The sequence below is a fragment of the Podarcis vaucheri genome (genome assembly GCF_965113315.1).
Source record: "Podarcis vaucheri genome assembly, chromosome: 17".
NCBI lineage: Eukaryota > Metazoa > Chordata > Lepidosauria > Squamata > Lacertidae > Podarcis > Podarcis vaucheri.
This window is the reverse complement of record NC_138755.1, coordinates 19162197-19189091: the sequence shown is the minus strand read 5'-3', so window position 1 is coordinate 19189091 and position 26895 is coordinate 19162197. Positions and strand designations below refer to the sequence as shown.

General features: G+C 41.3%; 1 protein-coding gene across 2 annotated transcripts; it reads left to right on the top strand.

Moving 5' to 3' along the window:
- The first annotated feature begins 1325 nt into the window (after positions 1-1325).
- On the top strand, positions 1326-25529 carry CAAP1 (caspase activity and apoptosis inhibitor 1). 2 transcript variants are annotated; one of them, XM_082205172.1, is made up of 7 exons: positions 1326-1588; positions 3383-3583; positions 9463-9547; positions 11155-11233; positions 16301-16374; positions 18071-18108; positions 23987-24347. In XM_082205172.1, the coding sequence occupies exons 1-7, from the start codon at positions 1463-1465 to the stop codon at positions 24116-24118; spliced, it is 735 nt and encodes a 244-aa protein (XP_082061298.1). In that variant the 5' UTR covers positions 1326-1462; the 3' UTR covers positions 24119-24347. The 2 variants fall into 2 exon arrangements, with proteins under 2 accessions (XP_082061298.1, XP_082061297.1); XM_082205171.1 differs by lacking the exon at positions 18071-18108 and having other exon boundaries at positions 1337-1588; positions 23987-25529.
- Positions 25530-26895: the final 1366 nt, after the last annotated feature.

Below are 26895 nucleotides of genomic sequence, written 5' to 3'. Positions count from 1 at the left end.
AGTCGCTTGTTTTCCCTGTGTTCCTAGACATTGTCTAATAAATTGTATCAAAGAAGAGATGATAATAGTTTATGGTTTATACTTGCCCATCTGGCTGGGTTTCCCCAGCCACTCTGGACGGCTCCCAACAGAATATTGAAAACACGATAAAACACCAAACATTAAAAACTTCCCTAAATAGGGCTGCCTTCAGATATCTTTTAAAAGTCAGATAGTTGTTTATTGCCTTGACATTTGATAGGAGGGCATTCCACAGGGCGGGCGCCACCACCGAGAAGGCCCTCAGTATATGTCCAGCTGCCCTTTGTCAACAGCAAATTGTCGCTGTTTTTCTGTTGAACATATGCTATGTGGTAATTTATGGACCTAATAGGTATCCAAAGCCATTTGCACTTGTTGCCATGCAAACAGTCCATGCATAATGTAGGTACCACACACACACACACACACACACACACACACACAGTATATGGTGATATTTTAGGGAGGTTGTGGACTCTCATTTTTTTGGAGGTTTCTAAGCAGAGGTTGGCTGGCCATCTGTCCCCTGGGTGCTTTGGTTGAAATTCCTGCATTGCAGGGGGTTGGACTGGATAACCCTCAGATCGTGTCCCTTCCACCACTATGATTCTATGAAATCTGAGTCGAGTGGAGGCTGAATTTTGACTGCAACCTGAAGGGTTTACAGAAGACTTTGGGCTGGAAGTCCTGACCAACCTGGGCTGCAGCATTAAGCAGTATTTAAGAGCTTGCAACATGGGAACATGTGATATATAGTAGGATGGGTATTTTCATTATATTTTATAGAAGTCTAAAGGATCCAATTTTCCACATGAAATAATATGAGTTTTTTATTTTATTTATTGTATTATATTATATATTTTATATTATTAAGATCTAAAGGGTCCTCTTTTCCACGTGAAATAAGGTGGGTATTTTTTTGATATTATATTAATTATATGTTCTATTTTATTGAAATCTAAAGGATCCTATTTTCCACACGAAATAAGTATTTTTATTTTATTTATATTCCATTATATTATATTCCATTATATATTTTATTTTAGATTTCAATAAAATCTCTTTTCCACATGAAACAAGGCGGGTATTTTTATTTTATCATTTTATCGTTTATCACTTTTCCCACATGCAATAAAGGCAGATTCGAACTCCACCTGCCTCTACTTCTGCCCCAACCTCTCCCACTCTGGACCAGCTGGAACCGGAACCTCCGGCCTCTCCACAACGGGCCACTCTGCCTCTTCCTCTCTTCACTAGCTCTACGTTGGCTGGGCGGCGCGGGTGACGTCGTCAAAGCGCGACGAACTCAAGGCGGGCGGGCGGTTGAAAGCGTCGTCGGGCCGCTGATATATTACGCCGTCGACGCCCCGCTCGCTCGCTCTGTGACGAGAGGCTCGCGAGAAGAGGGCGCGGCCGACGCCAGTTCTCTCGGGTCGCCGTCATGACGGGGCGCAAGTTTCCCAAGGAGAAGAAGCGGCACCGCTCCCGCCTGGGCTGCCTGGACGAAGAAGGCGGAGGCAGCGAGAGGAAACGCCGGAGCATCGAGCCGCTTCAAGGCCTGGCCGAGGTAACCGCCGCCTGGGTCGCCCTGAGGGAAGGCGGAGCCGGGCTGGTATGCGCGTGCGCAAGGTGCCTTGGCGGCCACGCCCCCCCGCGCGCTTCTTATAGTTGTTTTCTAAAAGCACTGGGAGTGGACCTTTTAGTATTTGTAAAGCACAGCTTACGTGGATGGCACTTCTTCTTCTTCTTATTATTATTATTACTATTTTATATTATGTTTGGATTCAGCTTCATGAGATTTTTGAAGCAACGCCCCCCATATTCCTGGACTTGTGTCCATTTGCTATGAACAGCTGTTCCGTTTACTTGTTTGCGACCCAGTTTTCGTCCTAGAGTAACCCAGCTTTATACAGAATCTGTTGCAGCACATCACAAGGTGGAAACCCAAAATGGGGGGGGGGGGAGCTTTACAAAAATCAAATAAGAACTACCAAAAACGTTTATATTCAAAATTTGAATAGTGGTGGTAAAATTATGAATTGTTTTGATCAATTTGACTAACAGCCTAGCAAGGTTAACATTTTTGTCTCCAACTAACTGTTATTATTATTAATAATAATAAAATAATATATTTATACCCCACCCATCTGGGGGTGTTTCCCCAGCCCCTCTGGACAGCTTAACTGTGGAGCATAATCATCCCCATGTTTTTTTTTTTACTCCAGTACTTCTAATCACAAACGTGACTGTCCGCTTCTCAATATGGTTCTGCTTTTAGCTGTCCTGATTAAGAGCCACTGACAGACCTAACCTGCATCATGAATTTGTTAAAAGTTTTTTTTTTTTAAGTTCGAAGGCATCACTATTTTTTGCAAGGAAGTTATTAGTACATTAATTGTATGCTACATTAACATTCTTAAGATCTGGTGTTAGGGAGCAGCTTTCTGACCAGTCCTATGCATGTTTACTTTGAATTAAGGCTTACTCCCAAGTAGGTTTGCAACTTTAAAAATATGATCCAGATACTCCAATTTCACAGCCATGAATTCACAAGGTGTCCACAGGCCAGACTGCTATATCTTGAGTTCAACTCTTGCCTGTAATTGTGATGACAGTACCAGCCTGCTTTACAGGGCTGGTGTGAGAAGAACAGAGATAGTAACCAAAGTGCTTTGAATGTGTTGTTTCATCCCCCCTGCCCCCCCCCCGAACGTATTCTCAGTTCCTTTTACTGGGTGGCATAATATTTTGAGAGATAACTAGCCCGGTGGATTTCCTTTTGCAGCATTCACCTGTAAACTTCTTTGCTAACTATATGATCTTTCAAGTACAGGGGTACCTCGGGTTACATATGCTTCAGGTTACTTACGCTTCAGGTTACAGACTCCGCTAACCCAGAAATAGTACCTCGGGTTAAGAACTTTGCTTCAGGATGAGAACAGAAATCGTGTGGTGGCGGCGCAGTAGCAGTGGGAGGCCCCATTAGCTAAAGCGGTACTTCAGGTTAAGAACAGTTTCAGGTTAAGAACGGACCTCCGGAACGAATTAAGTACGTAACCAGAGGTACCACTGTAACTTCAAAATGCAAAACTGAACACCAACTTTATGGAGCATCTTAAACATTGCATTTGTATTTTGGACTACAGTATTAGGAGCCTATATAAGAAGCTTCGTTGATTCAGGCTGTAATCCTATATCCTGGGAGTAAGACCCATCTAACCTTGTGGGACTTACTTCTGAGTAGACATGAAATGGCTTGCACTGTTCCTTCTGTAGTCAAAGCTTAGTTGCCGATATTACGACATAAGCAAGTGTTTTGTGTTGGGTCATGACTGAAACAGTTTTCTGTGTCATCATTTAGGAAACAAAATGTACTTCACAAATTCCAGAAAATGAGGATGTGGAAGAAGAATCCAGTGACCTAGAAGAAGGTGGATTAGATCTCAGCGTGCAATTGAAGCCAGTTAGTTTCTACATCACAGATAAGAAGGAAATGCTTCATCAGTGCTTTTGTATCATAGGAGAGAAGAAAGTGCAGAAAATGCTGCCTGATGTCTTAAAGGTACTGAAATATATCTATTCTGGCAAATTTTGGAGAAAGCTGAACCGTTTCAGCATTTATCAGGAATAGGGAGTGATCTGAATGCTCTGTAACAAAGGTTAAGCCTCTTGCTACATGCTCTGGATTTTATTTATTTATAACCACTCTGATACCATCTAACCGTGCTTCTTCATTCCACAGTTAAAATATACTCTTTTACCAGGATTGAAAAAATATTTCAAAAATTAAAGGTGTGCTGCCCTGTTGGCGCCATAGAGGTTGCTTAAATTCCATTCAAGTGGGTTTTCAGTAGCTTAACTGCACATAGTGTAATAGTCATTATCCTTCTGTGGACATCTGTACAGTAGAAATTAAACAGTATATATTTATTATAAATTTATTACCCTGACGTGCAGTTGGCTAGCTTTTGAGATAGTAAGGAAACTCTGAAAAGTTTTGGTGCTTCATTGGAAAGGGGACTTTTTTTTACGCACTGAAATCCTTAATTTTAATTTGAACATTGCTATGGTTATTTCCTTGATCATTTCTTCTTTTTCTTTAATTATGGCTATGATACTGGATGTATATTCAGTTGTACCTTGGTTCTCCAACGGAATCTGTTCTGGAAGTCCGTTCAACTTCCAAAAACATTCAAAAACCAAGGCGCGCCTTCTGATTGGCTGCAGGAGCTCCCTGCACTCAACCGGAAGTCACGGAAGCTGTGTCAGACATTCAGCTTCCAGAAAACACTCACAAACCAGAACACTCACTTCCGGGTTTGTGGCGTTCGGGAGCCAAAACGTTCAAGTCACAAGGCATTTCAGAACCAAGGTACGACTGTACATGCATAGATTCAATTAAAAATATAAAGGGGTCAGATTTACTTTTTAAGGAGCCATGCTTGCATTTAGATTTTAAATATTTATTGAAGCTGTTATTATCATGCTCTTTAACTGTACAGGCTCCCAGAGTTTATGTAAGAACAATAAAAATAAGCCTGCCTGCAGACTTACAGCCTACAAGACATGACACAAAAGGGAAAGGAAATAAGGAGGGAAGAGAAAAACCAGCACCCATTCTTAAAGTCACATAGTAGTTCCACGTAGTGTGGAAACAGCTCAGGGAGAGAAGGGTAGAATATACAATAACAAACAAATACATACATACATACATACATGTGTCACACTACATTGCCATAAAGAGGGAACCTATATCCAAATCTCATGTTTAAATGTTGGCTTTCGCCAGCATAACACCATGGCCTGTGTTTCAGAATGGCACAATTTTCCACGTTGGGACTATCAACTAATTAGAGAATTTTTAGTTGATGCATCTTCTTCTTTTTTAAGGGGTTGGTTAATTGATTATTGCTAAATCAATTTGCAGTTTTAACAACATTTAATGTAGGTATCTTTCTAAGAAACTGAAAGGAGAGTATGATAATTTATAATTTAGTAACTCAGGAATTCCTAAATTCTGTTGTTCAAGAGCACTTCTAATTTGCCCTATGTAATGTATTGGAGAAAGGCTTCTGTGTGCCCTAAGTGCCCTTCTTGCCACAGAAGAGGTAGCACATCAATTCTCTGCATGAGTCACTGGTTAGGGGCTGCATTTTCCCAACCAGAAGGCACACTGAGAAAGTGACTCCCATAGAGAATGGGTTCCTCCACTGGTAAGTGCTACTTATTAGTGTTTAATTTGGGTTAAGTTTTCATTCCCTAAGAAAGTGTGTCTCAGCTATCATTAGTTTATGAAACATTGTAATAAACAAAAGCTGCTTCACATTGTTGAAAGGAAACATGTGAGTCCATTTTCTCTTTGAGTGTTACAGTAGCACACAAGAATTTGAATAGCCTTAAACATGGGCATGTGCCCTCAAAACCCCACCAATTAAAATGTACTTTTGCCTATTAAAATGGCATTGCACTGATTAATCAACCTAAGCTTTAATTGATTAACTTGCCAATTAAAACTTGCAACGCTATTCAGTGTGTATCCTATGCACTTACAAGCTAGTTTAGCAAGTACTGAGATCAGACTGCTACAAAGGCTTTCAGAGTTTATATATTTGTGTATGTGTGTGTTTTAATAAATACTGTTGTAGAGCCCAGAATGAAGCAGGCTGCAAATGTAAATAACCTTAATTACTGTGGCATATGGAATAATGTAGTATATAATTATAGCATTTCCACAGGGATGTTGAAATTTTTCTTTAATTGGACATAACACCATCAGAGATGAGTGTGGCAGCCTGGCAGTTTATAAATAAGTAATTTATAATTAAAAAAGAACACTACTCCCAACAGACTTAAGACATCCTTGCTTGAAAATAAAGCAACTTGAAGTTGGGGGCAGGCAGGATTTAAAAATAAAGTAAAAACCACACAATAAGAATTCTGGTTATTTATAAGAATATCATAGAATGCTCCAGTTGGCAAGAAAAGCACGTATGTTCATTTTTATGATATACTAATCTTTTCTCAACATTTCTGGAGAAAAAGATTTTGTAAAATTTAGACTGGGAACAGAAACGCTCCCTTAACCACGCTGTTTTTCTTGTAGTTCATCTCTAGGGTTGCAGAGCAGATTCCATAGCAACACTTTGCCTGCCAGCTACACTGAGCTCCTCTTCCACTGCAGACACCAGGTCTGGCCTAATACATTTTGGCACCTGAGGAAAACTACAAAACGGCACCTCCCCCCTCCAGGGCAGAGAGGCTGCTGTATAGGCAGCATAGCAGGGCTACAGAGAGAGCAGATCCGGCCTCCAAGGAATGTGCCACGGCCATTGCTGTTACTGCGGCAGCGGGCCATGCATTGCTTGGAAGCTAGATCTGCTGCCCTCTACCACATACCCTCTCAACATTTCTCAAGTGAAAACAGGGATGTCCTAGTAATATTAATATCAATTTATTTATACCCCATCCATCTGACTGGGTTGTCCCAGCCACTCTGGGTGGCTTCCAACATATATAAAACATTACACATTAAAAAAAACCTTCCCTATACAGGGTTGCCTTTAGATGCCTTCTAAGGGTGTATGTATATCTCCTTGGCTCGGGTTCACATAACTCCAGTACCTTCCAACATTTCTCCGATGAAAATAGGGATGCCCCAAGGGAAAACAGGACAGATCTAATCAGAAACCAGGGAGGCTTCTCTAAATCTGGGACTGGTCCTGGAAAATAGGGACACTTGGAGGGTTTGCTACCACCTCAGGCAGTTGACCCACCTTGCCTCATGGGTGGGCTGGCCCTGGTAGACTCCATAGAGCAGCCTTGAAAATGTTGCTACCTCCCAAATGTTTTAGTGAGTCCTTGTTCTCCCATGTTCATGGCTTTAAAAGCCTGTGAAGAGAAATTTGTAGGAACTTCTCAGCCTAGTGGCTGTTTACAAGTCTACCATAGGTATGGGATTATGTAGAATCTTGACTCCATCAGGCAAGGAGTTTGGGAAGATGGGAATTGACGGAAATGCTAAAAAACACTGTTAACTCAGTCAGATTTTTGTTGTATGTCGCCAGTGTCTATTACAATATAAATCTCACACACACACAGAAAGACAATTCATTTCAAATTTTAGAACTGCAAATGATTGAAACTTAAAATTATAACACTCCCCATATAATTTAGATTTTTAAAAATCTCCTTGGCAGAGTCAACACTGCTTTGATCTATAACATAGCCCATAGCTCTACATGTGCAGGTAGTGAGAATGTTATCCTTTAGATTACAAAGTTGTATACATCAGCTTGCAGCCCTATGTTTTTGAAATAATCTGATTGACCTTAAAAAAACTTTGAATAGAGGAATCTTCCTAGGTGGATTTTATAGGGGCAATAAAAAACACAACACACAATGTCCTTAATCTGGCCTGATCAACATACACAAAGATGGTCATATGTTGGCTTATTAAATAATTTACTGGTCAGCTGTTCTGTGGACACAGTTCAAAATCTGAACTGGGTAAATGCATGTCTAATGGGGGGGGGATTAAGGAAAATAACACTTTTTGTGATCAGATGCAATTTTAATGTACCAGAATGAAGACTTGGAATTCTTTACATGTTCAAAATCCATTTAGGCATCTTTAGCAGAAATTACATCATGGGTCTCTTGCTAGGAAATATCAACCAGTTGACTGTGCCCACTTTAGTGCTGCAGACCTGGGAAGGTTGGTCATACGTCAGTATGTTTCTGCAAAAAATGAGCTGCTACTCTTATTGATGATGCCGATCAATGGTGTCAAAGGCAAATGAGGAATTAATAAATGTGACATACTGCTTTTTTGAGGGACCACTAATAGCTGGATAAGGTAATTCAAAACAGAACATTGATCTGCAATGCTATGCTTCTTGGAAAAGCCAGCCTGCATCAGGGAAGGAGCCTGGTACTCCATTGTTCTAACTTCTCAGATCTTCACAGGAACGTCAACAAAACTTACTGGTTGAATTTTATTTTCTCTTCACTTAACTCTTCCAAAAAAATAAAGAAAAGGGAAGCACATTTTAATAAATTATACAAGAGTTTGAAGTGGATTTAAATCTTAGGGTAAGGGAAACCTTGGTTAGCCTTAATCACAGTTAATTTGATGCTGGCAAATGATAAAATTTAATTCCAGGAAGGGGTAGTATTACAGGAAAGTGTGTTTCCAAGGCTGGTGCCTCAGAACACTTGTTACATTATATCTGTATTAACCCCGTTTCTCATAATTAAGGTTTAAACTACCTGTATAATTCTTCACGGGCTGGTCCACTAAAATTCTCTGTTAAGTGTAAAGTACGAACAAGAAGTCTTCTGAATGATTTTTATGAAAAGGAATGTATTAAAGGTTTAAGAATCTTATGGCACAAGACTGTTCTTTTGCTGCAGCAGACTTAACACAGTTACCTACCAGGAGTGAAAACATAGATACCGAAAGCCTTATTAGGGAGAGTGATATTTTTCAGAAAGTTGTATTTCTTCTTCTTCTTTTTATTCAAGCAATACTAATGAGAAACAGTGGCTGGAATAATCCATCTCCAACTGCCAGCATTAGGGAATTTGAGAAGTGCCCTTGGGTTGTATTTAATTGTATGACCCCCACTGACAGAAGGCTGTTTGATCCAGCAGAAACGTCCATGAGGTGAAAAAGAGGGGAGAGGTAATTTTTGCAGTTTCTTCCTTTCTCCTGCAATCCCCTGCTGCGCTTGCCACACCGTTCAAAGGGCCCCCCAGCGCTCTTGAGCAGATTGGGGTATGTGCACAGGGGGCTACCCTTTCTGCCAACATACGCCCCTCCTGGATTAGAATGCCTTCCGTCAGAAGAGAGCACAACTGGCTGCAATGCCTGCCTTGCGAAACCTAAGAAGAAAGCCAGGGTTCAGATCTGGCATACTTTGCTACTTCCTTAACATTGTCTTTTTGCAAAACCGTCTTAATAAAATTTCTAATTCAGATCATAATGTTTTAAGTTTGGGTTTTAAGTTTAGTGTCCAGATTGTATGTACCTGGCTGGGGAGGGCGGGGTACAAATAAAAAACTGATGATGATGATGATGTTATTATGTTGTTGTCGTCTTTATTAAAAAAAAAGAAAGGTGAAATTCAAACAAGCACTAAGGAGATCACCTGCCACTGAACGGAGTGGTCTCCTCTCTTCCCCAACCTTCCCCATTTTGGAAGTTCTCCCAACTCTTCCAGAGACAGGACTCCTGCTGTTGGCTCCTGCTAGCTCAACTAGTTGAATCTGGCCCTTAGTGTGTAACTAGTGTTAGAAACTCACATATAAAAGCTAGGTGCCAAACGGCACCTTAAACCAGGATTGCTTGGTCGCAAGTGTCCGATAGTCAGGTGCAAAATGCGCACGGCATCTGGCTAATTGCAGGCACTGTTTATAATTGTCCCACCTCTCTTTCCGTAGGGCTGTTCAATAGAAGAAATCAAAAGGCTTTGTCTTGAACAGTTGGAGCTCCTGTCTGAGAAGAAGTTATTGAGAATTCTTGAAGGTAGGCAATACTGTATCATATTGGAGCTCCATGTACTGTACATGGTTGCTTGATGTAGCAGAGAAGCATGGCAATTACCTAGAAGATGGATCGGAAGAGAAGCTTTGAGCAAATGAGGGCAGTCATGACTTGGAACCCTGTTATAGAGAGACTTAAAATTAATGGCTACAGTGTTCAGAGGAGCTGCTCACAAGAGATCTACTTGTGGTTATATTAGGCTTTCCTTTTTGTTCTGAGGACTGGAAAACCAGCCCCCATAAGCTTTCCATCAGTTATCTACATTAATGAGCATTGTATGATTGTTCTAGGGATGTGGGTGGCGCTGTGGGTTAAACCACAGAGCCTAGGACTTGCCAATCAAAAGGTCGGTGGTTCGAATCCCCACCACGGGGTGAGTTCCCATTGCTCAGTCCCTGCTCCTGCCAACCTAGCAGTTCAAAGTGCAAGTAGACAAATAGGTACCGCTCCGGCAGGAAGGTAAACGGCGTTTCCGTGCACTGCTCTGGTTCGCCAAAAGCGGCTTAGTCATGCTGGCCACATGACCCGGAAGCTGTACACCGGCTCCCTCGGCCAAGAAAGCGAGATGAGCGCCGCATCCCCAGGGTCAGTCACGACTGGAGCTAATGGTCAGGGGTCCCTTTACCTTTACCTATGATCGTGCTTAATTTTTTAAAATACCGTATTTTTTGCACCATAACACTCACTTTTTTCCTCCTAAAAAGTAAGGGGAAATGTCTGTGCGTGTTATGGAGGGAATGCCTACGGGTGGCATGCCTACGGATTTTCCTCTAAAAACTATGTGCGTGTTATGGTTGGGTGCGTGTTATAGAGCGAAAAATACGGTAGTTTTATCTCCTCCTTGTTAGTTACCCTTTTAGATTTAGTGCTGAACTTCTGTTACAGAAGTTGCCCAACACTTTTAAATGTGTTGCTGAATATATGTTCTATCTATAGACTACTCAGAGCTTTAGTAAGAACAGGTCCTTAAACAGACTCTGTGGCCTGTATTACATATGTGTGTGTGTGTGTTTGCATAAGAAAAAGGAATACCTGTTTTCTGTACAAATACTACTACAATAGTTTAATATAAATGGCTGTGTTGTAACAGAAGATAGGGTTAATTTTATATTATTCCTTTGGCAAAGACTGGGTGGCATTTTTTTCTCTTACCCGAGTGACAGAAATTTCCTGGGGAAACCTTTTACATGGATTCTTTTTCCTTGTGTTGAAAGTACTGAGGACTTACTCTGTGTTTGTAATAGTTGTTTGCTTGCAACGGTACCAAGTTAAGCATGGAGGTGCAGAGAAGCAGCCAGACACTTATTGCTGCTCATTGAAGCATCGTATCCCCCCCTACCCCAGGCACTCCAAACAATATAGCCTTGGGACGTGCTATGGTTCCTTATTGCCAGCCATCTTCAAAACTCAGGCCACTGTCTCCCTCACAGACTACAGCTCCAAATGGTTTCTGTTGAGTACCTTAGTCAAGCAGGTGGGCTGTGTCTCTTCATTTGACAGTCATAACAGTATTTACTGATGCATGTATTAATGAGGCAGAAAAATGCTGCCACACTGTATAGCATCTCACATTGACGTTGTATTTCAAGGTGAGAATGAAAATGACTCTGACAGTGATGAAGAGGCTAATGGTGGGGAAGAGAAGACAGCAGTTGAATCTATCAGCCAGTAAGTAATTGTGATGAGCAAATTTAATTTAACTGTCCTCTGAGAGTCTATTTAAAAGTTGTGCTGACAATTTCGTTTTGAAGTGTTGGTGAAATCCCAGATAAACCCATGGTGAAATCTTGGCTGAACCGCTGCAAAAACTCTGGGGGAAATTTGCAAAACATTAGTGAAATGAAACTTCAGGTGAAACTTTCATGAACCTTGCTGAGCATTTGTAAAAACCCAGTGAGCCTTGGTGAGATCCCGTTGAAATGTTAGTTAAATTGGCAAAATCTTCTGAAGCCCAAAGTGCCTTGAACAGAGAATCCTAATTGTATCCTCCAGCAGATCCTACGGTACAAGGGTATGTATGCAGCTGCTCTTAAATCACGGCATAAAGTAGGAAACACAACCAAATCCAAGACTGTTTGCATACAGGTAACCCCCGATTTGTGGGGGTGGGTTGGTTTGCATTCGGGTAATTGTGCGTGCTGATGGAGCCTGTTCCATGCTCTTCCTGATCTGAAAATGTCACACATGTTCAGGGTCATGCATGCTTTGAACATGTGCAAAATGGGAGTTGCCTGTAATCAGCTTGTTGCCCATCCCATGGCTGCAAATAGGATCTTTTCATTTTAGGTTGGCTGTTAATTGCTAGGGTTAAAACAGCGTGGAGAATTTTGATTCATTTTGTTATGTAATAGGGTTGGGAGGAGTTCTTGGGTTACCAAGCCTCTTTTCGGTGGCTGCTTGTGAGTAGCATAGTATGGGTCCTTCTTGGTGGGAATCAACATTTAAACGGCAGTTTTTACAGTTGACTGGGAGTAAATCCCATTGAGCTCAGTGGGGATTACTTCTGAGTAGAAATGCATGTGATTGTGCTGTCAGTGTGAACAAGATGTACTAAGTGACTTGCATATCAGCTAGTTATTTCAGTTAATACTAAGCATCCAAAAAAGAGCATCTAATCTATGCAACATTTGGCCACAAGATGGCAGAAAATGCATGTGTATTAAACTTAAGAGTTGACCCATTACATCAAGAAGCCTTTTTATGACAGCATAAGAATTGCTCAGTGACAAAGTGTTTTGGACAGCAGATTGTCTGTATTAGTATGTGTACCTTTCTACTGAAGTGGTTGATCTCAAGCAGGTACCGCATAGTTTCTGCAGCTAGTTTTGCAGTGCACTGTTCAGGGGTCAGAAAACTTGGTACAGCTCATATGTTGAAAACCACCATTTCCATGACCAGTATTTAAAATAAGCTGCATAATTGGAAATCAAGAACTTGTTGTTGAGGCTCTTGCCAAATGAACAATCCTGATTCCTGAACAAAATTTGGCAGGATGACTCCGGACAGCAGGAGCTTTATTATCCTAGAGCAGATATCCTTTGATACATTTTCCTTCTGCAAACCAGATGACTGTGCCAGATCATCCCTGTTTGCCAATGAGCAATACTTGATAACAGCATTATCACTCATTTAGGAGCCGATGTCTTCATCCTGTGGTTGGTTAGGAATGAGGGGTACGAATGCCAGGGACATGATTGCCAGGTTCCTTTTCCTGTAGTGCGCTAGGTCTGTACCAATGCTCAGGGTTGTACACACCTTGCACCAAACAGCTTCAGATATTCTGGATCGGGATAAATAAAATTTTGTGCCAAGGAAGTTTCAGCCTGTCTGCCCAGCCCAGCACCCTGGTGGGGATGCAAACCACTTCCTCCTCATTCATCAAATGATTGATTTGATGAACAAGGAGAGGCCAGTTTGCATCCCCATCAGCTGTGGGAGGAGAGTTTCCTCTTCCGCTCTGCTCATCATGTATTTTCCCAGTGGGTTGGCCCAAGGGTGAATATAGGCTTCTGGCCAAAATGCTTGCTGTAGCCTAAATCCAACTTATTTTCCCACATTTGGTGCTCTTTCATGACTCTGCTTCTCATAGGTTTGAAATTTACCTCTGAAACCTTAAAGGCTTGAAGTTTAGTTGCTGTTGTTTTTTTGAATGGAAGCCAATGTTTCATTCTGAACCCAGTATCAATTTTCTCCTTCATAATCATGAAATGATTGCTGCCCTGCACACACACACGCATCTATATGTTCTGCGTAAATGTCTTAATATCTATAATAATTTCATAGGTTTGGGGGTTCAATAGGAAAACTTTACCTTGAGGGCTGAATCTGTAGCAGCACCTGGTACTGAACAGAAGTGAATTGAGATGAGAGGAGCCCATCGGAATATTTGGCAGCTTCCCTATTAAGTTAGTCAAGGAGGCTTGTGGAGACAAATCCAGGGGCAATAGGAAAAAGGTTTCTTCTTTGAGGACAGATAGATTATTTTTCAGGAATCTGGTTAAAAATGAATCGCTTATATATGCACCCCCATTTTAAAAATTATCTTTAATCATAGTTGTTACAATACTTAACAGAGGTGGACACACGCCATTAGAGTTAAACCTCTGAAATGTAAGTTAGGATGACACCTTGTAATGTTAAATTTAACTCCTCCCTGCAAGCTGGATGCTTTGATTGTGTGCATATTAACATAATACGTACATTACAAATTTTAGACAAAGTAGCTGAGGTATGAAATTGGTTAGATGAATATAAAATAATTTTATGGCTAAAATGCTCATTAAACTCAACAATTGGACTTGCCTTCCATGATTTTGAAATCCTGTGGAGAGCTGTATCCTGTTTCCTCAAGTGTGTCTTACAGTCTTTCATTTGCTTTCATGCTTTGTATAAAGACAGTTGAACATCATGGCGAGATAGCAGATGAAATGTCATCCTTTTTAGCACTTTCTGAGTTATTTCCCCATCCTTTGAAACAGAAAACAATGTGTCAAATTTTGGTGAGAACGTGTAGAAATAACTAAACCAGCATCACGCCATCCCACCCCAAAATGTGGGTTCAGTGATCTTTTTATAATTTTTCTGCAGATTGTGTAATACGCAAGGCTGTTTTGAAGATTTGCCCTCTTAAGTCTGGGAGTTTGGCTGCACCTTGTGGTTTTGCAGGTTGCATCCTTGCCTTGCTCTTCTGTCTTAATGATCCAGTGGGTTCATGTCTGAAAATACCTTTTCCCCTTTTCTGGCAGAGACTAGATTACTTTTAAAATTAATGATCAGTAGTGTGGTTGTAGTATTAATCTCAGCAATTATAAATACATTGCTGTGCAGCAGTGTCAATGAACACTGTAAGTAGAGTTAGGATCTGCTGTTTTGTGGGGCAGATTCCTAATCCCTCGGCAGGGCGTCTGTGCCCAGTTCCCCTATCATCCACAGGTTTTCTCTGTGTGTTTCTGCAGTTGCCTTACTGGAGAGCTCTTTCCTCCTATTGATGTTTTTCAAGGAACTTGCTCTCCAGATTCTTCCCCTGATAGCAGTGGCATCAACCAAAGATACTTCACAGTTAGGGTCTCTTTTGGTGATGTTCTGTATCTTTCACAAGCACAGATGTTCTCGGGGCTGTTTGGGGGCTGTCTTTTCCTTTCTCGTTCTTCAGCGAGGTTCTTCTTTTGGAAAAACAGCGGTGGCAATTCTGGGGAAATGGACAAGGAATGCATTGCTTTTTGGCACTGTAACTCAGCAGTAAACCACATGCTTTGCATTAAGGTGGTCTTGGGTTTGATCCCAAACATCTACTGGTGATAATCCTGTAGGAAACCTTGTATGAGCCAGTGGTCTGGCTTTGTATAAGGCAGCTCTGGGGATACAATACTGTTAATACAGTGTACTTTCCAAGTTTTCAAAGCATTTAACATAACTTTTATCTCAGTAATACTTACAACTGTCCTGCAAAGCAGATCCCTTATTAATCTTTAGGGGGTGAGCTGTGTGAAATAAACCATGGAGTTCTTGACTGAACCAAGATTTGTACCTGGAACTTGTAGCTCCAACTCTTGTCACCTTAATGCAGCATATCTCTGTAGGTTACCGGCTTGGTCAGACAACTCCAACTACTGTATTTTTTGCCCTATAGGGTGCACCGGCCCATAGGGCGCAGCTAGGTTTTTTTTTTGGGGGGGAGAAAAAAATTTCTCCCCCAGGCACGGGGCTGGGGCGGGGGAAGCCCAAGCTTCCCCTGACCCCAGCCCCCAGAACATGCTGCTATTCACAAGCCTTGGGAGCCCACGGGAACTCCCACCGGGCTCCCAGGGCTTGCGGAGAGCTTCCTGAAGCCTGGAGAGCGAGAGGGGTTGGTGTGCACTGACCCCTCTTGCTCTCCAGGCTTCAGCGAAAGCCTGCATTCGCCCCATAGGACGCACACACATTTCCCCTTCATTTTTGGAGGGTAAAAAGTGCGTCCTATAGGGCGAAAAATACGGTAGGTGGTTCTTCTCATTGGAAGGCAAGAGTTAGGTTGGCATTTCAGAAGAGGATGTTTTCCTTGCCTTAGAACATTCCTAATTTGGATTGCTCCACCACACTGAGGGGGAAAGTGAAATCGGCACTTGTAGGGTTTTTTTTTACGAATTTTTCAACGAATTTTTTTAGTTTGTCATTTTGTCTTTAGGATATATGGTTTATTTACAAATGCATACTGCCTGAGTCCACGATGGAGGGATTAGTTGAATTTTCTTCTCGGGCTTAGTTGAGTTATTTTGCTCTGACAAGATCTTGTCACCTGGTAGGGGAAATATTGGTATAGCTTTGGTGGTCTGGTGAGTTGTGTATTGGGCTAGCCAGAGATGTTCTCTTGTCCTCAAAACAATGTTTTCTATAACACTCAGTTTCTGTTCTGTTTACTCTTCTTGGGTGGAGTTAAAACTGATTTCTGATTGAGAAAAATTGACATATTCCTATAGTTGTGTCCCCAACTGGGCAGGCACTGCTTACCCTGTAAGTGATATAATTACATTAACTGGACTAGCCCTATATCTTTGGGGAAAGAGCATTACATTCCAGGCAGCCGTATGAAACTTGAGAAGAAAGGAAATTATCAGTACTACTGCCTGAATAAGCAAGGCCTGCTTCACAAAATAAAGCAAACAATGAAATGTGGGGGCACGAGAGTATGCATATGAAATGCTTTTTTTATAAACATAAAAGGTATACTAACTGAAATGTATTCTTGTTTGTTCTCAGGCAAGACAATAGTATAGATTCTACTTCTTCTTTGAAGGAAGACAACAAACTGGAAGCTTTGGACTCAAAGCAAGGTAGGAACTGCAGAAGGCTTTAAACGTTGCCGCCTCTGCGTTTGGCATTCTGAATAGAGCAGTAGCAATAATGTAATGTTACTTGCCTCGAAACAAATGCTCTGGGTCATCTCTGCAAATTCTACATAATAGATTGCAAATGAAACAATGATGCATGATAGAATAACTTTCTTTGGAAGATATAATTGAATTTCAGACATTAGGAGCCCCTTCTCTAGCTAGTTGTCAAATGAAACGCAGGAGTTTGTCAGCATTTGGGCTGTGCTTCCCTTTTCTTTATTTCTTTTTCTACATTTTCACTAAACATGACTTTGTGGTGCAAGTTCTTCTTTACATCTTTGGCTGTGGATTATGCTTTTTAGTCATTCTAGACTGTAACGAAGATCGAATCCATCTCTGGGAGTTATTTGTACTTGTTGTCATATTTGATAGGAGTAGTGATCCAATCTAGAACTCCTGACTTTTCCCCAAACCCATTTCTCCTCTTCTTGATACGTCTTCCCTAGCATACCACCCACCTCTGACATCTTGTTTTACCATCTGAGCAAGGGGTGGGAGTAAGGTGTTTTTTCCAAAACATACAACGGCCTCTCAGAATCAAGCCACCTATTTTCATAGCTGTGCCCTCTTTGGAGGTGCACTAGAGTGTGTGGAGGGATGTTGGGGGGGGCGACTTTTATGGGCAGTTTCATGTGGGAAGGCTCAAGCCTTTCCCCTTTGACTCTGGGAGATATAGTGCAATAGGGTCCCAGATTTAGAGCATTGTTTATTTGGTGCAGTATATAGCGGGAGCTCCCATTGCACAAAGTATCCAAGCTTCTGTCAACATGATGGGAAGGAGCTGCTTCTATCGCTCCATACCAAGGGCAGATTTAATCACTATCCATACTGGTGCCCCTGAGTATACCCCTTTACTTCCTTTCGTGTAAGTGAAAGATTGTCCTTTGTTCCTACAAGAAAAAGTGTGGTACTTAAGGAAACTATTGGGATGAGGGCAAAACTCGCACTCCATCTCTGCTGTTCGCCCAGGAGGAAGAAGTTTGGAAGGAGAAGAGAGTGGACTTAGGATCACACAGGGAACAAAAGGAGTTGTTTTGTTGGTTGTCTGGGTTTAACCCATCAGCGAAACACCAGCGTGAACCCAAATAGTGAGTCCTAATGTATTGTGTGGGTTTGTGCCTGCCATCGTTTTCACCTCTTTGCCTAGTTGTGACAGGCATGCTGCAAGCCATGGGGAAGGATCATTCTGTATCTTATTGCCACAGGAAATATCCCCAGTAATTACTTACAGCTCTTTAGAAAGAAGTGCCCCATTCTTCCTTAAAGATGGTAAAAATAGCTAATAGGGGGAATTGAACTTGATTAAAATGGTCTCATAAGGCAGCCAAGCGATTAGCAGGATGCTGTGACTTTGTGAAGACTGCTTTAAATATTGCTTGTTGCACTCTCTGGAATGACCTCTGAATTGACATGTCTCCTGCAGACTTCCTCTCTTCCTTCTCTGCTATCAGAGGGAATTGATGACTGTTGCAGGTGATTGCTTCTTTGTCCTTTTTATGACTTTATCAGCCACTGGTTTCGTGATGGCTCTGGGCAATGACAACAGTGCTAGTCAGGATGTTAGCTTTTAAAGAGCTTTTTTGAGACTGTGCAGGCATAAATGGTAAAACTTAGCAACTGTTCTTCCACACTGCAGTCTGTGATGCTGAAGATGAAAAGTACGAGAGCCAAGGGGTAAGCAGAAATGAGTGAAAAGTGGTTAAGAAAGAGAAATTAAGTGCCTGGAAATGAATTTCGCAATCCTAGTTGAAAGAATAAATACAAGTTATCAAAATGAAAAAGATAATGAGAAAAATGCCATCAGAGACTTTTATTACTATGTAAAATTACAGCTGCAAAAATAGGGGGGAAATGAAGCAGTTCAGCTAATTAAACATTTGTTAGGGCAGTAGGGCTATGTGATTATTGTGCATTGTACTTCCATGGAGATTTCAACTCTGTAGAGAGCCCAGGCTGATTGTACCTTTAAGCCTGGTTTAGGTAACTTCTTATTCTCCAGCAGAAGGATAAATGATTTCTATAAAAAATAGTTTTGTCTCATTCCCTCGGGTCAGTGCCCTTTCACTTGGATCCGTTGGCCTTTGGCAACAGGAGAGGAGTGTGCTGGAACATTGCTTCTGAACTTTGAACCAACCTTATTCCGTTGAGAATGTACTCTCGCTTTGGAGATGTTCTGTTCACTTGAACAATGCATTAAGTAAATATGGACTAGTGCCCTGCAGCAAAGCAAAAGAATTTCCATTCCTTAATCCTATTGATTCCCATTTCTTTGATCTTTCACACACTTCTCTAGCGAGTTAAAAGCAGTCGGAAGATGTTTTGAGTTCATGCCTGCCTTATTGTAGGCAGTGTGTGGTGAAGAGTAAAAACAACGCCTTGCGGATCAAAGTTCGCTATTTGATTGTTTTTGAGAACTGCTCCTCAGAAGACTGTGGTGATGACATATTTTGCATAAGTTTTCTAACAGCTGCTTTTAAAACCATTGTTTCATAGGTCTTGGTAGACTTGTCAGAGGAACAAGAAACCCCAACTGTGGCCGTTGACCATCTCCCTCATAATTAGACTAATGTAATCTAACTTCTTTCACCTTTTGTTGTTGTGTGCATTTTAAAGCTCATCAGATCAATGCTGTGTTCAGTTGATCTGATTTTGCAAACATACAGCATACTTAATAACTCTTAAGTTGGTCAGGCTCTCTTATGCAATAATATAGTACACGATTAAAGGTTAGCATGGCTTTGTTCTCACATTTTCTTGAATCAGTTGTGTTATTCTGTATGTGTTTTTTAAAAGCATGGGTTTTGCTGATTTCCTCTTAATATATTTACAGGCTACAATTGTCTATGTATATTTCTAATATTTGTAAAACTGCTACATGTGGAATGGTTTACTTTCTAGTTACTTTATGGAAAGCTGCCTCCTATTTTGCAGAGGAAGAACATTTATTATACATTTCTCTTAGTGTTCGGTATTGATTTTTCTTCCCCCTCCAGATACCAGTTATATCATAAAAAGTCAAAGAAAATATGCTTTTCTAAAGATTTTCTTCCTTGCTCATAAACACATGACCCATACACACACAAAGAAAGTTGCGATATTTCTTTCTAAAAAGATTTAAAAGCCAGGCTAGAATTTCTAAAGCCTTTCCTCCTACTTTTGTCTTGAGAGGAAAACTAGTCTTCCTTCAACTCATTTTGGAACCAGCACAGATTAATTCCAGTAGTATGTATTCTGCTGCTCAGTCTTTGTAGAGGACTTGCTGAGAATGGAAAGTACCCAGTATAAAGATCAAGCAGAGAATATTGCCTTTTATGTGTATGGAGAGGTTTTTACTACTCCATCCCATTTTCCAAAATAAACCCTCACATCCATGTAGCTAGCCTTGTGATACAGTATACTATTATAGCCAAAGGCGCTGAAATATTTAACAGCACAGCAACACGCCTCTAGAATCTAGAAACTTTCATGATAAGCAGAGGCCAGCACATGTATTTCTAGTTCTTCGTTTTCATTCTCATTATAAGGCCAAAGAATGCTGAATAATCCTCTTGGGACTTTTGCAAAAATGAAACTTTGCCTATTAGCAATTTGTAAAAAGCCTGGCAGTATCAGCAATACAATTCTGTTGCCAAATATGGTATGGACACATCACAAATCTATGACATTCTGGGTGCTGTGGGAGTCTTGGCAGACAGACATTGTTGCATAATTTCTCTGGATCATGGTTCTTGTTTATGACTTAGTGGTTGCCAACCATTCATGCAAGTGTCCGAGGTCAAGATCAAAGTATGGGATTGGGCTGTTCAGTTCCCTGAACCAAGATCCCTCTCTTTCAGTCCTCACCATGCGTCTTTGTCTCACCATCTCCTCCTCATGATCCATCCCACAAAATGTCTCTGTGCACTACAAATGAGGGACATCTTTGCAGCACACAGATGCACATTGTGGTCTGAATTGCAGCCCCACGCACCTGCTCCATTGGTGACCAAGGAGTAGGCAGTTAGTGGCGGGGGGCTCAGTTTGTGATGCATGGAGCCCTTCCTGGAAATACATGGAGTTCATTCATTGGATGGAAGGAGAATGAACCCTGATACCCCTAGAACAAGGTCCACAGGACCCCTGATTCTTCCCCAAACTGCCATGGATCCCTGCTGCACCTGCTACTTACAACATACTTGCTGCAACTGATGGTTATAAAAGGCTGGAGAAACCTGCTTCCAGATTCTTAGGGGCTACTTCATTCTGCACAAAGTGGCTCAGGGGTCAGAACTATCCACCCTGTAATAAAAGTTGGCATCATCTATCTTCACAGTGACAAAGCAGAAGATATTGGATGGAGCCATTGCCATTGCCTTTTTGTAGATGGGGGAGCTAAAGAAATTAATGTGGTTCCTGAAAAATCCCTGGGGGAATAAGCAGATGGGTGGTGGCATTTTGCTTTTCCCTAACAGATATGTTAGCAATATAGTAAAAGTCATGTGAAATGTCCAGAGAATCCATTCTTTCTGTGCAGCTGATTGTATCCCATCTTGATTAAAATTTGAGAGTCAAATCAGCCATGCCTAATTTTAAGGATACCAAGGTTTAATTTTTTGTTATCTGATTAACCAGCATTCCCTTTATAAACAGAGCTTTACTAGGGCTGGGGTTATTTGATCCCCGGGAACTGCAATTCAGAGGCTGCTTTGTATTGGTTTCCAGTATATCAGTGACTGTGGTGCTGATGAGCAATAGTACCAGATCAATAACACTTCAAGCCTTGGAGATTTGAAAGGAGAGGGTAGAAGAGGGGAAACTGCTAAGTTCTGCAAAAGCCATCCAGTAAAAGAAAATATTTGGGACCAAGTGGGGAAGGGGTAATTAAAAACCAGAATCTCCAAGAAGAAAATGACAGAAGAGTATTGATAAACATGTTAATTATTTCAGAGTGTTCTAATCTACTGCTATCCTTTTATTATCATAAATGGCATATAGGAGCTCTCAAATGAATGCCGCGTTACTTTAGACTTTTCAGAGTGAGCTGAAAAGCTATCTTGTGTTTTAATCCACACATCAATTTAAAACTCTTGAGGTTTCATTGATAATTGTGGCGGCTATTAGTGACATTTATATTGTAGGCGTAGGGACGCGGGTGGCGCTGTGGGCTAAAGCCTCAGCGCCTAGGGCTTGCCGATCGAAAGGTCGGCGGTTCGAATCCCCGCGGCGGGGTGCGCTCCCGCTGCTCGGTCCCAGCGCCTGCCCACCTAGCAGTTCGAAAGCACCCCCGGGGGCAAGTAGATAAATAGGTACCGCTTACCAGCGGGAAGGTAAACGGCGTTCCGTGTGCGGCTCTGGCTCGCCAGAGCAGCGTTGTCACACTGGCCACGTGACCCGGAAGTGTCTTCGGACAGCGCTGGCCCCCGGCCAATAGATGTGAGATGGGCGCACAAACCCCAGAGTCTGTCAAGACTGGCCCGTTCGGGCAGGGGTACCTTTACCTTTACCTTTATATTGTAGGCAGAATGGATAAAAATGGGCAAGTGTAAACCTTCAGCCTAACCAACTCCAAATCTGTGTATCAAGGCCTTAAACTGTAAGGCTTACAGAGAATGCACACATTCCAGAGGAACGTAATGCCATGGCCTCCTGCAGTAAATTGCACAAATGAACAGTTGTGTGTTTTATCACTTTGCTGTTGCCAGGCTGCGTGTAAATTCTTGACAAGGTTTTCTCATTGTCTCTTTAAAAACATTGCACATAAAGAATCTCCCAAAGAGCAACATATTGATCTTTACCATAATAGGCCATATGTCCTTTAAGAGGTACCAATGGTTACGTAGTCTTTGAATCCAGCTTTTTAATATAGGTAGTGAATTCTGAATTTTGCCTAGGCTATAATTGTCGGTTGGGATGTGTCACAGCGAATGTGTTATGCCTCCATACATTGAACAAGGGCTGGTTCATACATTTAAAGTATTTTCTCTGCTGTTCAGCAAAAAGAAGGGGGAAAGCTCATTGAACGGCTTACAGATACCCATAAATCCCTGCCTTCAAGCTTCAGTCTAAAGGACACAACTAAAAAAGGAAAGGTATTGGGAGGGAGGAGGAAAAAAGGAAACCCGAGCAGTTGTAGAACTCTTGAAATGGCCACCTGGAATGGAGAGCATTCAAGGAGAGAGGAGGAGCTGAATGTTGCTGATGGCTCAGCTCAGTTGACGGAGAGGTTCTGAAGTCCCATTTCTCCTCTACCGTAGCCTGATGACATGGTTGCTTCTAGGTGCATGTGTGTAATTTGACGTGTCCTCATTTGAATATGTGTGTGTGCAGGCGCCAGTCCTTGATAGATCAGTTCCATAGATTTGATACAATTCACTTTCAGTAATTTTTTGATAGTCACACCCCGGATTTTATGTTCCTCAAGGAAATACACATGCCATTTTGTAATAAACAGCTTATTAAAAGTTCATCTAAGGTGCTATCAGACACATTTCTCCATAGCAAATAAGTTTAACACTTTTTGCATTTTGTAATGGCTTATTGTGCATTTAACAAATATAAGTAGTTTTAATGGAGAACCTCCAGAGATAAATGATCACACGTACATAGTACCTGAGGACAAGATGTCAAAAGAAATATATGCTTTATTATGAGTATTTGTCATGTCAGATTCAAACTTGTTTCCTTGCAACATGTTCTGTTACATTTTCCTAAAGACCATTGCCTGGGTCCAGAGAAAGGGAACCCTAGTTCTGTGCACCTCAGGGAGTTTGGGGCTTGTGTTTCTAGAACCCTAGTTCACCATCTTCCATGATTTATTTTCCCTTGGAACTGCTGGGATTTCAAAAGCCCAGTGAACTACTGCAGAATGCAGCTTTGGCATTCAAAGGGCCTTTTCAAATTCTCAAACCTTGAGGTCATGTCCAAAGTAGTTCTTTGGATCCCAGCCCATGTTTTTAATCATAATTGAACAAATAGGAACACTGTAATTATTTTTGAAATAACTTAAATTGAAACACTTCATTAAAAGTCTTTGCACAGATATCTCTTAATAAGTGTATTGCCACGCTGATATCCGTACCCTCATTTTATTTTGTTGCAATGTACACGAGAATTTTAGGAGTATTTTTAAACTGCACTTCAGGAATTAAATTCACTTCTAAAATAATAAACAGCAGTCAGCCCCAAAGGCTCCCCACATCAACTTTCATTTTGTAATGCAGAGGCGTCCTTGTGATATAAAACCTTATGACATTTTAATTAGGAAAATAGATCATGCAATTCCATACGATGGAATAAATTTTCCAAGCGCTGCTGCTCTGGTCTACTGCATGTTCTCCTAAATTGGAATAAAAATGCATTAAAACTTGTCTAAATTAGATCAGTCTTAAAGCTGGGGGAGGGGAGGAAAGAGAGAAACTGTTGATTTTAATTTATAGATGACCTTTCCTATACCTTAAATCTGTGCAAAGGAGTATTTGTATGCAGAGGAAATGTTTCACAAGATGAAAAGCCAATTTTATTTTATTTTTAAAGGGCTTCTGAATTCTTCCTTTCTGTTAATTTTGTGTTACAGGCAAAGGAGAAGACAGCGATGTTCTCAGCATCAACGCAGATGCGTACGACAGTGACATTGAAGGCCCATGCAATGAGGAAGATAATTCAGATGGGCTGGAAAGGACTGTCAGAAGTGGAGATGGTCCAATAGACGACCTCCAGAAGGACATTGAGAAAAGCGTGAACGAGATCCTGGGGCTTGCAGAATCCTCCCCAAAGGAGCCAAAGGCAGCAACTTTGGCGGTTCCTCCAACAGATGATGTCCAGCCATCAGCACAGCAGCTGGAACTCCTGGAGCTTGAGATGCGAGCCAGGGCTATTAAGGCTCTCATGAAAGCCGGAGATGTAAAAAAATAGCCCCAGGGCTGTTTCATTTGCAAGATGTCGGCATTTGTTCTGATGGGTGTGATGTCGGCTCCCTTCAGTGCTAAAATATATTTGAACCGGTTTTGACATTCCTCATTCGAGCCCTTTGTGTATCCTGACCCATGGCTGAAGAAGTTGGCAGCAGTTTGTCACTGCCATCAGAACTGTGTGACTCTTGCACAAGTGGAGAGGCTTGACGCTGTTTGACTCAACTGGCCATTTTCTCTCTTTGTGTTGGATTTCCCCCCTTCCCTCCCACCGCCCTCAACACGAATTGGGAAATGGTTGTAGATCATATGCATCTCTTGCTAAATCCCGGTGCTTTGCAGAATAATTGGGGAACAATGTAAGGCCTTCTTAGGGCTTACTTCAGCATTCTGCGGAGGTTCAGTTGGGGAGAAAGAAACAGACCACCGCTCCTTAGAGATGGAGGCCTATCAGGCATGTATATTGAGAAATCCCTTGCACCAGCAGTTGAGATCCAGATTGCTTGTTTTCGTTGGGTTCAGTTTATGAGCAAAATATTGTATGCCCTATGCCAAGGGAGCCAAGACGGTAGTGCAGTCTGTGGAGCCCTTAATAGGTCTTGGCAGCTTCTGGTGCCAGCCCATGTGCATTCATAATCTGTGTAGTTTGAAACAATACAGTTACTGTCTCCCTTAATTTTTAGTGAGTTTAAGTAATGATGTGGGTGCATCCTAAAACACACTCTTTAAAACAAATTTCTGGTGCTTGACTGTAGTTATGTGTGTAGTGTCCAGCTTTCCAGGACATGTTACAAGTTCATTTTTAATCCCTTAAGTGCATTGTTAATGTTAAGTTATAGACTTAATATGTTTAAATGCAATTTGTAAACTCAGCCTAGGAAGACCCTTTCCTAGGACTAGATAGGACGTTTTGACAATGCAAAAGTAGATATTTATATGCAGTTGGGGTAGTTGTTACACGTGTCTATCCTGTATGTTATGAAGCAAAGTGACTAAGACTTAAAATGTCGGTGTCCTGAGGTTTTGTTTTGAAGTAAGTCTACTGATTGCAGGGGAAAAAAGACATTTAAAAATTTATGACTCCTTATTCAGGGTGCAAGGCACACTAATACCTGCTGCTTTGAAAATGGCCAAAAAGTGTGGGAGATCAACATGTATTAATAAATACATTTGACTATACATTTCAGTGCATGCTCAGGTTGATTAATTTTTTTAAAAAATGGGTGGAAGTACCAGCAGGTTGCATGGTGTGGCATAGCAGAGGCTGGCTGGCTAGTGACTGCTGGTTGAACAATAAATATTCATTTTAAATTGCATTCTTTTGTTCTCCTGCCTCCTTAAGCTTGAATGTTTGGGTTGGAGAAAGGAAAAGCTTGCTGAGCCTAGCATTGAACTGAGTGAAAAATGGGGACCATCAGTTTCGTGCATTAAAGACTGGAAGGAAACAGAGTTGGCTGGAATGAGAAAAATGGGGATTTTTCATCTCCTTGGTTGGGGAGCAGAAGGGACAGTTAAGTGAGGGAGGAAATTTTTGGGGAAAAGAACTGATCCGGTAATGATGCGGGGAAACTTAGAAGAAAAGTTGATGGAGTTAAATGCCTTTGAGTTTTGGTATAATCAAGGAAGTGTTAATACTGTGTTTTATTTTGTAGATGGTTGTTGACACCACTTGGTGGGGGGATGAACAAGGAAGGCATCTAAGCTTTTTCTTGTGATAGATACCATCTCTGTCTTACTAAGCTCATACATTTCAATTTTTTCACATGAAATTAGAGTCATTGTCAAAACTATCTCTTCAGCTGTGATTTAACAGAAATCTCAGCTGTCAGTACTAGAGTGGTAAAGTGTTGGGTTTATTTCTGAATGCAGAAGCTTCACTGACCATTGTGAATTCTTGAAGCAATAGTCTAGAAAAATAAAGTATCTAAAATATCTCCCGGGCATTCCTTGCATTGATTCACCACTGGGCACTGTTTTTTAGCAAGTGGATTTCCTTACAATGTCTTAAAAATGAAGTGCAATTGATTTCACTAAAAAAAACAACACCTTCCCTTCAGCCTTCAGTTATAATAGAGGTATAAATCTAATGACATAACCGTTACATTAACTGTGAATAAATAAATAAATCTGGGGTGTTTTTGGTGATCAGCAAGGGGCATCCCTGACCCCAGATTTTTCCATTTAGCACAGCAGTTGGGGGATATTTGCTGGAGTTCAAATGCAAAGAAGAATGGAGTGAGCCAATTAGATGCTGCTGAGAATTCTGCCTAATTAAGTTTGTCTCCAGTAATTCCTCTTGTTCTCAGCTGCTTGGAGAGCTAGGGATTGCTTCAAGATAGGAGGCAGGTGGAGGACAAAATGAATAAGTAAAGGGCAGGTGACGAGATCCTAAACTGCTCTTTGGGATTCAAGAAACATTTAAAGTCAACTGGTTCTAAGAACAGATCCACTGCCACAATGGCTTATAAGGTATATATGTTACAGCTCTCTCAAGTTAGTACGCATCCTCATTCAATAAAACTTACCACAACCCTGGAAGCTTAAATTTAAACCAATGTGGCTGTATCAAGTTGAT

What these genes read in the sequence shown, in the direction of transcription:
- CAAP1 (XM_082205171.1), top strand. Translation starts at nt 1,463, where the DNA reads ATGACGGGGCGCAAGTTTCCCAAGGAGAAGAAGCGGCACCGCTCCCGC. An exon ending in CGCTTCAAGGCCTGGCCGAG is followed by an intron (nt 1,589 to 3,382) that starts GTAACCGCCGCC and finishes GTCATCATTTAG; the next exon opens with GAAACAAAATGTACTTCACA. An exon ending in GCAGTTGAATCTATCAGCCA is followed by an intron (nt 11,234 to 16,300) that starts GTAAGTAATTGT and finishes GTTTGTTCTCAG; the next exon opens with GCAAGACAATAGTATAGATT.